General features: G+C 40.9%; 1 protein-coding gene across 6 annotated transcripts in view; it reads right to left on the bottom strand.

Moving 5' to 3' along the window:
- The window catches only part of LOC124605423 (inter-alpha-trypsin inhibitor heavy chain H4-like), a 262,768-nt gene that overhangs the window by 48,257 nt on the left and 200,475 nt on the right, over window positions 1–14,036 (bottom strand). For 5 of the 6 annotated variants that reach the window (XM_047137099.1, XM_047137090.1, XM_047137082.1 and 2 more), the window contains exons 11-14: window positions 9,938–10,031; window positions 6,740–6,778; window positions 1,282–1,320; window positions 1,013–1,051 (exon numbers count right to left, since the gene is read on the bottom strand). The exons of the other annotated variant lie outside the window; for it this stretch is intronic. In XM_047137099.1, the coding sequence (XP_046993055.1) occupies window positions 1,013–1,051; window positions 1,282–1,320; window positions 6,740–6,778; window positions 9,938–10,031 (211 nt within the window). The remainder of the gene's footprint in view (window positions 1–1,012; window positions 1,052–1,281; window positions 1,321–6,739; window positions 6,779–9,937; window positions 10,032–14,036) is intronic. 6 annotated transcript variants of the gene reach the window in all.

Genomic DNA, 14,036 nt, shown 5'->3' with positions numbered 1-14,036 from the left:
TCACAGAAGTGCCACCTGGCAATATTTTTTTACTTAGTATTTGTAATATATTGGTGAGTGAATGAGTAAATAGAATTATCAGTGTAGCAACCCTCCTAAAATCCAAAGTGTAATACGTTAAGTAAATTGTTTCTGCTTAATTGTGACACTACTTTTTAGTACATTACTTTTTCGAATGTTATAAAAGTCAGTGAATTTTCGAAAGATATACCTCTCCATACCTCACTGTGAAATGCTCCAATGCTTATCCATGCCGCTTGAAAAGACATCGTCATGTGCATCATGTTTACAAGCTCTATATGCTTAACAGATGTATATAAATCTACTAAAAATGAATACAGTTTGTATCCCTGAAACTTATTTGGTCTTTTAACAAATTACGTTGGTACAGGTATCACTTTAGACAGCACTTCAACAGAATTCGCGATCTTAAATAAATAAATACAGTTTAATAAATCCAGGAAGAAAATGTAGTTTCTTACATACTGCACCAGTGTGTGAACATGTAGACAGAAATCAAGAATTCAGTTTTTACTGTCAGTTACCAGCTGCCTGAAAGTTCCGTTCCATGGAATGCCGAATGCTAAGTTGCCCCTGGAGTGATCTCAAATGAGGAATAAATACCCTTATGTCTAGAATAACCGAACCAGTGTCTACATTTAATCATTGTCGGAGAATTTTACAACAAGGAAGGAAGCCTAGGTCATTAGTGACTGGCCACCTATCCATTTGGATCAAGGCTGGGGAAAGTAGCGCAACAATGTGTTGAGGAAACTGTTCTGCCACAACCACAAAAGAATCCACGACAAACATTGAAAAACCCTAATCAGAATTTGCCTCTTGCAGCTGGAGCATACATATCGAATTAACGATACTCTTACTCGGTCGATAATATTGGCTTAGTTAATGAGTATTTCATACGTACACATCGTAATGCAGAAGATACTAAGTAAATCGTTAATTTGTGAGCACACATTGCAGTGAAACACAATGAAATGATGTAATAACTCACCTGCTCCGAGTGAGCCCCCTGCTCCAGGTGAGATGTATCCTGCAGAACATTCGAGGAAAAATTAGTTCCACTCGCTTCTCTGTTGGTAACATAGAGATACTTAATCTTAGGATGCAATAAATAACGTACATCTACAAAAATTTAATATGTATATCTAACGAAATCTAAATAGTTAAATTATATCATCGTAATGCAGAAGATACTAAGTAAATCGTTAATTTGTGAGCACACATTGCAGTGAAACACAATGAAACTATGTAATAACTCACCTCCTCCGAATGAACCCGGTGCTGCTGGTGGGATGTACCCTGCAACACATCCGGGGAAAAATTAGTTCATTTCTCTGTTGGTAACATAGACGCAGGAAATCTTAAGTTGCATTAAATAACGTACATGTACAACAGCTTAAAATGTCTATCTTCCGTACTCTAAATAGCAAAAGTATATTACAGTTCGTTAAATTTGTATGACTTGGAAGAGGTAGCGTCTGAATGAAACTCTGAGTTGGGACGTATGACGTGTTCGGATAAGTCAGTAAGTTCATTGCCGGTGACAGATAAACATCACGTCATAAAAAAGATTAAATTTTGCAGGATGTTTTGTCTGCAACGCTCTGAAGAACAAAATTTCGAGTGACAGGTAGCTACGTGAAACTTGTATCGACTGATGATTGCTGCAAAATCTACCCAACTCATACGATTCTTCAGTGGCAATTAAGTAAATACCTATCCACAGATGTGTGTAGTGGGTCACAAGGGAAACTAAGGCGATGAAAAATGAATTATGGGGCTGCAATATTTCTTGAAATTGGATGAAGTGGGTCAACATATGGCGTGCTCGTATATCTTAGCGGAATAACGTCTGAAGTTTTGGCGTCAGGGTAGTCTTGATGGTTTTCGTGACCAAAGAAATCAAATGTTTCTATCTTCACCTACAGGACAATGAGGAGGGGCACACGAGTTCGACCTCACACCTTTTCGCAGATGCATCTCTTGCAAGAGCCGTTGCGATAGGCCGGCTAACTGCTCTACAGTGTTAGTGACAGATTATGATTTCTTTGTTAAATTTGATTCTTGAATGTATTTCTTTATTAACAGTATTTCGTCAGAGTGATAGGGTTATTGGTGTAATGTATTAACCAGAGTTACTAAAGAGCAGTTTTGAAAGACAGCCCGGACTGTCTGGAAGACTCACAGCAGTTCCCATTCGGAGAGGAACTACGATGTACTGCTATGACGACCGGGAGTGATATGCTACCCGCGTACCCCAAGAAGCTCCGTGGCGAAGCTGCTTATTTGAGTAGCTGAAATGATGCGAATCGAAATATACTGACGCATGCGTGAAGCTTCCTGAGTGCTTTTAACATTAGCAATACAAACGACGCAATGTGTACTCCATCTGACATGTCATTAAACGGGAAATGTACGAACACAACGATAAAGCACGTGGAGCCATTTTTGTGAAAAAGACGCTCTGTAAGTTCGTTTTCGATAACATCTTCGAAGCACCTAGTTCGTGCAATTTCGTGTAAAATACTAACGGACAGGGACTTAGTCAATGACATGCAATAAGTCGCCTTCTTTTAGTGAACAATTTCATCTAGTAGCAGAGTGACGAAATTGTAGTAGCACAGTGCGAGGACTCACTTTCTCCTTTTTCGAAATGATATTTTCCTTTGCATGTTATTACATGTATTTATTTATTTCAGATTACAATTTCAGCTAGATCGCCATTCTTCAAGTAATAACTGTTTTTTTATCAATCTTGTGACTGGGTTGATGCTTCCCGCAAGGAATTCCTCTCCTGTGCTAACCTCTCCATCTCAAAGCAGCACTTGCAGCCTCCATCCTCCATTATAATTACTGGATGCGTTCCAATCTCTGCCTTTCTCTACAGTTTTTACGCTATACAGCTGGCTCTAGTACCATGGAAGTTATTCTTTCATGTATTAACAGACGTCCTATCATCTTGTCCACCTCCTTGTCAGTCGTTCCTACATATTTCTTTCCTCGCCAATTCTGTGGAAGACCTCATCTTTCCATACCTTATCAGTCCACATAATTTTCAACATTCTTCTGCAGCACCACATCTCAAATTCTTCGGTTTCCTTCTGTTCCGGTTTTCCCGCAGTCCATGTTTCACTCCCATACAACACCGTCCTCCAAACGTACTTTCTCAGAAATTTCTTTCTCAAATTAAGGCCTGTGTATGATTCTAGTAGACTTCCCTTCGCCAGGACTGACATTTTCGCCAGAGCTAATATATCAGAACCTTCAACGTGGTAGGGAAGGTAGTAAGTCTGAAAAGGGAAATTCTAAGGCTCAAGCTAGATATAGCAGGGGTCAGCGAAATGAAATGGTAAGAAGACAGGGGTTTCTGGACAAATGAAAGGCCTGTGTATGATTCTAGTAGACTTCCCTTCGCCAGGACTGACATTTTCGCCAGTGCTAATATATCAGAACCTTCAACGTGGTAGGGAAGGTAGAAAATCTGAAAAGGGAAATTCTAAGGCTCAAGCTAGATATAGCAGGGGTCAGCGAAATGAAATGGTAAGAAGACAAGGGTTTCTGGAGAAATGAGTGTAGGGTGATATAAACAGGAGCAGAAAATGGAAGCCTTGAAGTAGGATTCGTTACGAATAGGAAAGTAGTGAAGAGAGTGTGTTACTGTGAGCAGTTCAGTGACAGGATTGTTCTTATCAGAATCAACAGCAAAGCAACACACACAACAATAGCTGAGGTATACATGCCAACGTCGCATCCTAAGATCGGAGATAGGGGAAGTGTATGAGGATATTGAAGGAGTAATGCAGTGTGTAAAGGGAGAAGAAAATCTAATAGTCACCGGGGACTGGAACGCGGTTGTAGAGGGAGGAGTAGAAGAAAAAGTGACAGAAGAATATTAGTTTGGGACAAGGAAGAGAGAGGAGAAAGACTAATTGAATTCTGCAATAAATTTCCAGCTAGTAATAGTGAATACTCTGTTCAAGAATCACCAGAGGAGGAAATATGTGATACTGGAAGATTTCAGTTACATTACATCATGGTGGGACAGAGATTCCGAATTCAGGTACTGGATTGTAAGGCTTGTCTAGGAGCAGGTATAGACTCATATCACAATGTAATAGTCATGAAGAGTAGGCTGAAGTTTGAGAGACTAGTCAGGAAGAATTAATACGCTAAGAAATGGGATACTGAAGTAATAAGGATTTAAGAGACACACTTGAAGTTATCTCACGCTATAGAAACAACAATAATGAATAGATCAGTAGGCAGTACAGGTGAAGAGGAGTGGACATCTCTAAAAAGGACCATCACAGAAGTTGGAAAGAATAACGCAGGTACAAAGAAGGTAACAGCCACTAAACCATGGATAACAGAAGAAATACCTCATTTAATCGACCAAAGAAGGAAGTACAAAAATGTTCAGCGAAATTCAGGAATATAGAAATACAAGTCCTTCCCAATGAAATAAGCAGAAAGTGCAGGGAAGCTAAGACGAAATAGTTGCATGAAAAATGTGAAGAAATCGAAAAATAAATGACTGCCAGAAGGACTGACTAAGCATATAAGAAAGTCTGAACAATTTTCTGTGAATTTAAAAACAAGGGTGGTAAGTATCATGAAGAGTGCAACGGGAATTCCGCTGTTAAATACAGAGAAGAGAGCGGATAGGTGCCATGAGTACATTGAAGCCTTCTATGAGGAGGGAATATTTCTCTGATGTGATAGAAGAAGAAACAGGAGCCGATTTAGAAGAGATGGAGGATCCAGTATTAGAATCAGAATTTAAGAGAGCTCTGGAGGACTTCGGATCAATTAACGCAGAAGGGATAGATAACATTCCATCAGAACGTCTAACATCACTGGGGAAAGTGGCAACAAACCGAGTATTCAAGTCGGTGTATAGAATGTACGAGTCGGGCGACACACCATCTGACTTTCGAAAAAATATCATCCATACAATTCCGAAGACTGCAAGAGCTGACAAGTACGAAAATTAACGCACAATCAGCTTAACAGCTCATGCAACCAAATTTCTGACAAGAATAATATACAGAAGAATACAAAAGAACACTGAAGATGTGTTACATGACGATCAGTTTGGCTTTGGTCAAGGAACCAGGGATCCTGCGGTTGATGATGGAAGCAAGACTAAAGAAAAGTCAAGACACGTTCATAGGATCTGCCTAGCTGGAAAAGGCGTCCGCCAAATTAAAATGGTTCAAGATGTTCAGAATTCTGATCAAAATAGGTGTAAGCAATAGGGAGAGACGGGCAAGATATAATATGTACACGAGCCGAGAGGGAATAATGAGAGTGGCCGACCAAGAACGAAGTTCTGGGATTGAAAAGGGTGTCAGAGGGGGAAGTAGTCTTTCGTCTCTGCTGTCCAATCTATACGTCGAAGAAGCAATGATGTAAATAGTGGAAAGCTTCAGGAGTGCAATTAAAACTCAAGGTGAAAGGATATCAACGATAGGGTTTGCCGATGACATTGCTTTCCTGAGTGAAAGTGAAGAAGAACTACATGATCTGCTGAATGGATTGAACAGTCTAATTAGTACAAAATATGTATTGAGAGAAAATCGAAGAACGGCGAAAGTAATGAGAAGTAACATAAATGACAACAGTACCCAATTTAACATCAGGATTGACGCTCACGAGGTAGATGAAGTTAAAGAATTATACTACCTAGGCAGCAAAATAACCATTGACGGACGGAGCAAGGAGAACATCAAAAGCAGACAAGCACTGGCAAAGATGGCAATCCTGGCCAAGAGAAGTCTACTAGACCCAAACAAAGACCTCAATGTGAGGAAGAAATTTCTGAGAATGTACGTTCGGAGCACAGCATTATATGGTAGTGAAACATGGACTGTGCGAAAACCGGAACTGAGAGGAACAGATTGTACGATAATTCTCGTATTGGCTGACTCATACAACTTTCGAATTTTAAAAATTCCAATTGAATGTTCTCTATCCTTTCTGCCTTACTTGATCTTAAGTCTTCCAAAACGCTTATAAATTCTGATTCTAATACTCGATCTCTTATCTCTTTCCTATTGACCTGCTTCCCCTTCTATCACATCATCAGCCGATTCCTCTTCCCCGTACAGGCTTCCAGTGCACTGTTTCACAATAACTGATTCGCTGCCCTACTTTCCTATTCATAAGGAATCCTACTACCGTTATACCATTTTCTGCTGCTGTTGGTATTACGCTATACTCATACGACCAGAAATCCTCGTTTTCTTCCAATTTCACTTCACCAACTGCCACTGTATCCAGACTGAGCCTTAGAATTTCCCTTTTTGGATTTTCTCATTCCCTGCCACGTTCAAACTTCTGACATTGAGTGCCCCGCCTTGTAGAACGTTATTCTTTCCTTGGTTATTTAATCTGTTTAGTTATTTAATATGTTTCTCATGGTCACCACCGTTTGGCAGTCCCTTCCTGGAGATCTGAATTGGGTACTAGATCGGAACTGGAAATTTTTGCCAAGAGAGATATCATCATGACACTTTTCCAGTTACAGACCACATGTCCTGTGGATAAACGTAATGTGTCTTTAATGCAGTGGTTTCCATTGCCTTCTGCGTCCTCATGTCGTTGATTCTTCCACATTTCAGAAGCAGTTTCCCACCCCAAGGGCAAGATCAATCGATACACTAATTTCTCAGGTAGCAGTAGGGTGCAAGGCAAAAAAAACGATGCAATATCTCACCTGACGCATATGAGAACGGCACTGCAGGTGGGTAGTAGCCTGCAAAACATACAGGAAACAAAATTAGTTCCTCTCATTTTGCCAATGGCAACCCAGCTAACAAACTCTCAGAATACAATTAACAACATATATCTGCAAAATTTTACGAATCAAATGTAAAATATTAAAATTAAATTGCTGTTCATTAAATTTGAATAATACAAGTGAGATGTTGTCTGAATGAAACCTTGAGTTGGGACATAAGTCATGCTCAGATAACCCAGTAAGTTCATTACAGGCGATAGGTAAGGATCTCCTCATAAAATATATTTAATTGTTTTGGAAGTTTCGTCGGCAACGCCATGAAACAATAAAATTTCGAGTGACGGATCACTATGTGAAAGTGGTATTGACTGACGATTACGGCAAAAGCTATCCTAGTGCTTGGTCTGTGGCAATCTCTGCAATGGCCATTCTCATTGCTGGGGAAGCTGTGGAACGTGCTGAGAAGCAAGCCGCTGTGTACTGCTGTGAGTAGCCCACAGGGGCGTGATCGCTGTCTTCACGTGTGGCTTCTGCTTCGGTTGATGGCAGGTACCCTGTGGGGCAGTGTTGCTTCCTGGTTAACATTGAAAGCAACCGGAAACCATCAGCGCCTGTGAGCGTATTTCGATTTCTGTCGATTCACCAACTCCCATCAGCCACATTCACCGAGAGTATTCACAAGGACCACGAGCGACATATCGAAGGAGTCCGTCCCCAGGTCAAGCGGTCTGTATGGAGACAGCAGATGGCAGATCGTAGCGATCGAAAGGGACATTTGCGGCAATACGGCTGCCTGGCTATGATTTCTTTGTCTAGAAATTAAGCTGGGTTATGTACTTTTATTCCTTTTCGCTGTGGTCACCTGAAGGAAAGACTTTGCGTTAGTATTTGTAGTTACTCATGATGTACGAACCATTCTGAGAAGTGGAGTTGCCACTTCTATTATGAAGGAATAAAATTCTGAAAATGTTGATAATGTTAGATCTGGCAGTGAGCAGAATTTTGAAGCTTGAGCTGCAGGAAGGAAATTTTATGGGGAGTTCATAGTATTAACCAAAGTGTACTGAACACCAGCTAGTGATTTAATAACTAGACATATTATTAAAGCTTTAACTTCTAAACAGAATGAGATAGTATTAAATTGACTCATAATTTATATTTATAGGGCGTGCGAATTCTGCAAAAATATACTTGATTACCCTGTCATTTAATGTAACCTTTCTTCATGTGTAATTTACAATAACAGCTATAGAAATCAACATTCTGCTGTTGATATGTACATGGAAAAAAGTGGAGCACCGAGAAGGGAAGGAGGAATCAATATGAAACTTCAAGGATTGAGAGGGTGTGTTGTGTTATTTCAGTGAGTATAATATCGAGTTAAATTTTTAATGAACTTGGCAATGTGATTATGATGTTGTACCTCATCTGGCCTGGATATGTACTGATTACGTTGAGAAGGGTGTCATAAAGCCGTTTTATCCTCCTCTGAGGCAAGCCATCCGACAACGGTTAGAATTAATCTTTCATGTGCTCGATAGCGGCTCGCGGTCGGAGTTAACATCGCAGCTGGTTCCACACACGTTCTATCGGAGGCTGATCTGAGGTTTTACGGGCCATTGGAGAACCTCAACATCACGTTGACAGTTCACACAGACACGTGCCATTTGTGGACGAGCATTTTCCTGTAGAAAGATGGCACCACTGTACTGTCACGTAAAAGGTAACACTTGAGGACTCGGTCTGTCCGTGACGCACCGTTTCGCAGTTCCCCCATCACTATCAGTCGCGACTTGAAGTCACGAAGCAAGGGGCGACACCTCTGCGCCTCTCCAAAATACTTGAAGTATGAGACATCTCCCCAGATCGCCGCCATTCTAAACAGAGTGAAACGCCATGCTTCCTGGGCACAGCACCACTCGCGATGAAGCCGTTTGTGTTGTGGTGTTATCAGTAGCGAATACCTGGGATGATACTGCATTCAGGCTGCTACTACTTTCTGTCTAAACGTGCGAGACGACACAGAATGTTGCAGGAATTGGATTACTTGTTATCGGAGGGCAACTGCGGGCGTAAAAGTGACACAATGTGTTAGTTGCACAATACAGCTATCGTCCCTTGTGGCTGTTAGACATGGTCGATCGCAACTTTGACACCGATTAATGCCTGCAAGATTTGTCTAGATGGACAAATGGAGATCCATAAGTGGGTTCAAACATGTGTGTGAATTCCTAAGGGACCAAACTGCTGAGGTCATCGGTCCTCAGACCTACACACTACTTAGACAAACTAACTAGCACTAAGAACATCACACACACCCAAGCCCGAGGGGGTACTCGAACCTCCGGCGGGAGGGATCGTGCAATCCGTGACATGACGCCTCTAACCGTGCAGCCACACCGCGCGGCAGACTGGGTCCCTTTCGAATTTTGTGTGGTACTGACAACGTTGTCTTACAAGAGCGAGCGGCATCTCCATGTCCTTCGTAGCGATCGCTCAACATGTTAATACTGTTCACATTAATTATATACTCTGGCCTGGAAGTAACACTAAACACGAACAACGCCAGCGCACCCTGGTGGCCGTTTTACTTGCCGCAGGGAACTGCACCTCTAATTATTTACATAGCCACTGTGTATGAAGTTGCACTGACATTGTACACATGAGGATTGCAAAAGCTAATGCGTGAGCAATTGCAGTTAGATCGAATGTAGGGTCCGTCAGAGCGCGAGTGTAGTGGTGACGCGCCTCTGGAGCGGACTTCACGCCGAGCAGACCAACGCGGGAGAGCGAGTGCTGTCTGAATTCACCCCGTGAGCAGAAACCGGGAACGAGTTCCCTCCGCCACAGTTTGAGATACAGTCGTTAATACGCAAGGCCAGAACTTAAATCGTAAATGATGTATCCTCGTGCTAGACATTAGTGCCTTTCAGTTTGTAAAACAGCGTGAGGGATTATCCACTGTCGTAGGAGGGCCATAGTTAAGGCAGGATAAAGAAAAAGTGTATTTAATTTAAGAAGCTCTCCAAACAGAATGCACTAATAACGGAGACAACTGACAAAGGAATAAAAATTTTTGGCAGGTATATAGAAGGAACAGAAGTTATTTTGGTGACTGGAAACTGATAACAGCTCATTTTAACTGAATTAGTGTTGCACATAGACGATATTTACCTCCACGGTTTCCACCAGCTCGTTCCGGATCCACAGCAGATGTGTCATTAGGTTTCACCACCACAAGTGACGTCACAGGAGTCACGAAGGAGTACTGAAACACATCGCATTGATTGTTGGTAATTCATATGGGTGATTATCAACATGTTTCCATCGTTAAAGCGAATACTCACAGTCACTGACTGTAATCATGCCATAATTACACTACAGTCTCTGATATCAATCTGATTCCACTGACTCCGCGAAGAGCCGCATTTGATCTGAAGAGAAGTCAATAATATACATTTCATGTAAGTACAACAAGATGAAAAGCCTTTACAATGATAAGGATGACAGTACTACAGTGCAGTGCAGTGGTCAGTGCAAGTAATCGACATTGCCGCAAGCATGTGCGCAACGGGTAAACGCTCTTGACGTTATTTATCTTCAGTTATTTCTCACTTGCATAGCCCCTCCAGTTCTATTCAATATCAGTTCACGATTTACTCGTACCTATAGGAAGTCGAAGAGAGAGTAAGGAGGGTGAGGCTCTGAGAAAATAACACTACAGGTGGTGGAGCTGTTGTTGGAGTATGACATGGTTCGCCTGCCTAGAACTTTCAAAGTTTTCCTAAAGCTCTGCCTGAAATGTCTTAATGACTATTTAAGGAAAGGCACTAACCTTTCTCTTCAGTTAGCCTATCAGAGGGTCAGTCCAGTCTCTTGTGACGCCATTTTCCATGCCACTTTAGCTTGAAAACAGAGAAATGAAACGTACAAATGACTGGTAATGAAATAAGTAGTCCACCTACCAGACTAATAAACCTAGTAAGAGCAAAATGTTTAAGTTCTTTTGTCTGCCTACAATGAAAAATATTATTTAACGCAAATTGTTTTAAATATTTAGATTTGCACATGCTCGACGCCGTTATTTCACTCATTACGGCACACTGTCGCGTTGATGTTCCCCGCAAGTTCTGACTCACTTCACTGCCAGGCAGTTCGAAATGCATCACTCGATGGGTTTTTAAGCCCACTGTCATAACATATTTTGAACCAAAGCACTGTCGCAGCACTGTTGCTCCTCTCATCGAGTCTTTACAGTTTCACAAACGTCACTATTTAATGTCTTTCTCTGTCTGTTGAACAAATGTCTGTCCGATGTGCACGTATCTCTGTATTTGTCGTTCTCAGATCTACAATTATATAGATGCACATGTTTCTTTTCTTGCAAATAGGATACATAATTTTGCTGACAAAGCTTTTTGTATGTACCTCTCTCTCTCTGATAGTGATCAACTGACCATCTGGATTCTTGTTTCCGAAAAAACAAGGCTCTGGCTCAACTTTTACAAAATAATGCAGGTGTGATGTGTGGTATGCCCTTATAAGTGTAACCTTTTTATAGACACCAATGTATGCATTCCTACTATGATGAGGAATACTCTATTGGCGCCCATGCTTAAAATGGCTTTGAGCACTATAGGACTTAACATCTCAGGTCATCAGTCCCCTATAACTTAGAACTACTTAAACCCAACCAACCTAAGGACATCACACACATCCATGCCCGAGGCAGGATTCGAACCTGCGTCCGTAGCGGTCGCGCGGTTCCAGCCTGTAGCGCCTAGAACGGCTCTTCCACAACGGGCGGCAAGTAAAGGACAACGTAACAAGACAATTCTCGTAATGTTATAAGAAAGACTAATTGCTTGTGACGTACTGTCTTTGCCACTGGGCGTAAACGCAAGTAACGACACGAACGTAATTACCTAAAATGCGAGAAAAAGCCATTCATAATTTTTAAAAAAACTGAACAAAAACTTGATGCCAGATTCTACACATCACCAACGAAAGTAACTATACGTCTACTGAAATTCAGTATTGAATCATAGGCCTACTGAATCAGTGTGGAATAAATTATTCGACATGTACATGGAGCAAGGTAAGCACTCTTCCAGTTATGTGTAACAACAAATCGTGGAAGGTAATTGGTTGCATATTATTCCTAACTTTTTTTGCAGAAACGTAAGACACTGATGTATCTCATGATAAAGCGAAGGTAAGACAGACAGGAGAAGCAACATAAATGAATGGCAGAGTACCTTATGCTAGGTTGCGAAAACATCTGAAATGTGAGATGAACTCAGCTGTCTTACTCTATAAAATTGGGTTGCTGAACGACATTCACGGAAGTGATGTACGAGTTTCACGCTCAGTGTCAAGCCATACAGTCAAAACGCATTTGATGGTAAAGAGTTCATTTCTGAACTACCTTAATGCCAAGTATATAAGCAGCAAATGTACTTCCACAGAGAATAACGAGAGTGTTATGTAAGGCTATTACGATAATTAAATAATTCGGGTTAACAGCTATTGATATTGATAAAAGAGTTTGATGAGATAGTACAAAACGTTTAGTTTACTCTGACATAAACAAGATTGTTTCCTTTCATTTATTTCGTACGTCACAGCGGCAATGTATTGTAAATTACAGAACAACCACAGATAGTTCTGATGACATATTATAGCAAGAACCTAACAATCAGATGTCATGTCTTTCGTTTGCAGTACTAGGCTTGTTTTCTTCAGCTCAAAAACAGTCTACGGAACTGTCGACCAAGATGATAGTAAAAGGAGATATTAGGAGGTCGTTGTAGCGGTGGAGGTGCAGAATCATGGAAAGCAGTGAATATGACGCGTTGGTTTCTTCTGTATGTTGCGTATAGTACGATTACAACGGAAATACCCTGGTTATAATGGGTCAGAAATGTTTTTCGGAGAACCCTGTAAAGGCAACAGGTGACAGCAGGAGCAAAAGAAGAGTAGTAGGACTCAATTTAAAAAGTAGAATGATCTCAAACATAGTAATATGCTTACTACTACTACAAAACGTAGCAAACAAATTAGAAGTAATATACGTATATATAATATATTTATAATATAAATAATATATATAATGCCATAGACTACAAGAAGACAGTGTGGTAGCTTAACTGTACGGTTATACAATATTCTGTCCTAGTATATCATCCTCTCAAGCTGTAAGTAGAGTAAACTCGCCTGAAAAGTGGAATAAAACGTATGTTGAAGTGCCAGTCCATGATCTATAGATACAGCAATCTCTTCATCATGCACACTTTCACTTTTGAATTAATATTATTTTTCTCCTTTTCTGGACACATTAATCGCCTGCGAATAATATTTATCAGTTTCAAACAGGCAAACTTTTGCTAATGACACACGTTAAACGTCTGACCTCTGTCTAAAACTGCTAGTTTAGAAATAATTTTCTATAGAACTTTGATGCTGCGTAAACACCTAACGTTCCTATACAGGCTGTTTCAGATGGTGAGGCGAAAACATCAGTTTGTGACAAATGATTGTATGAAACATAGCAGTTCGTATAGACTATTCTTACCCAGTAAATTATAGGGGAACCAACAGTTCATAAGGATTCCGAACCACGGTGCCACTCTGCGTTTCTCACACTGAGGAACATACCAGACGTCAAGGAAGTGATAGGTGACGGATAAAAATCGTGGAACTAAACGTGCTCGAAGCCAAGACCTTTCAATCTGAAGTCTGGCACGTTACTACTGAGCAACTGAAACGCAACATTGTTTATTTATTCATCTTTATAAAATGTCTTACTGCGTCATTAATTATTGCGTGCTAGTCGCTCAGCGCCGTCTCCAGTACGAAGACGTTGGACACGCTCAAGGTGGAATGACTATAAGCTTCCGGATATGATGTTGGTCATACACTAGTTCTTGGGATGGCGAGACACGCAGAGGGTCAACACGAAATAGTTGCAGAGAGCAAAACTAAAATATGTTATTTATACAGTGACATCATTCATCAGTAGCCTGTACTTCTAGGACATGTCACTTCTCCAAATGCAGCCCTTTGTGTTCTGGTGTTAATGACAGGCTACACATGAGACAGTACCGTACCTTGCCTGACAATTACTACTCTCTGACCAGTACTATATGAAGACACAGATTGTTGCAGAAAGTCTATTACCTGTTCAAGGATGTCAGAATATCAAGTGGTTAGAAGTGTTTGGTCAACAATACGGTGATCCTTCCTTCTGCTGATAAGGCGTAGTGAAATGGAA

This window comes from Schistocerca americana, chromosome 1, assembly GCF_021461395.2.
Source record: "Schistocerca americana isolate TAMUIC-IGC-003095 chromosome 1, iqSchAmer2.1, whole genome shotgun sequence".
In the NCBI taxonomy this organism is placed as follows: Eukaryota; Metazoa; Arthropoda; class Insecta; order Orthoptera; family Acrididae; genus Schistocerca; species Schistocerca americana.
This window is presented reverse-complemented; position numbering and strand designations above follow the sequence as displayed.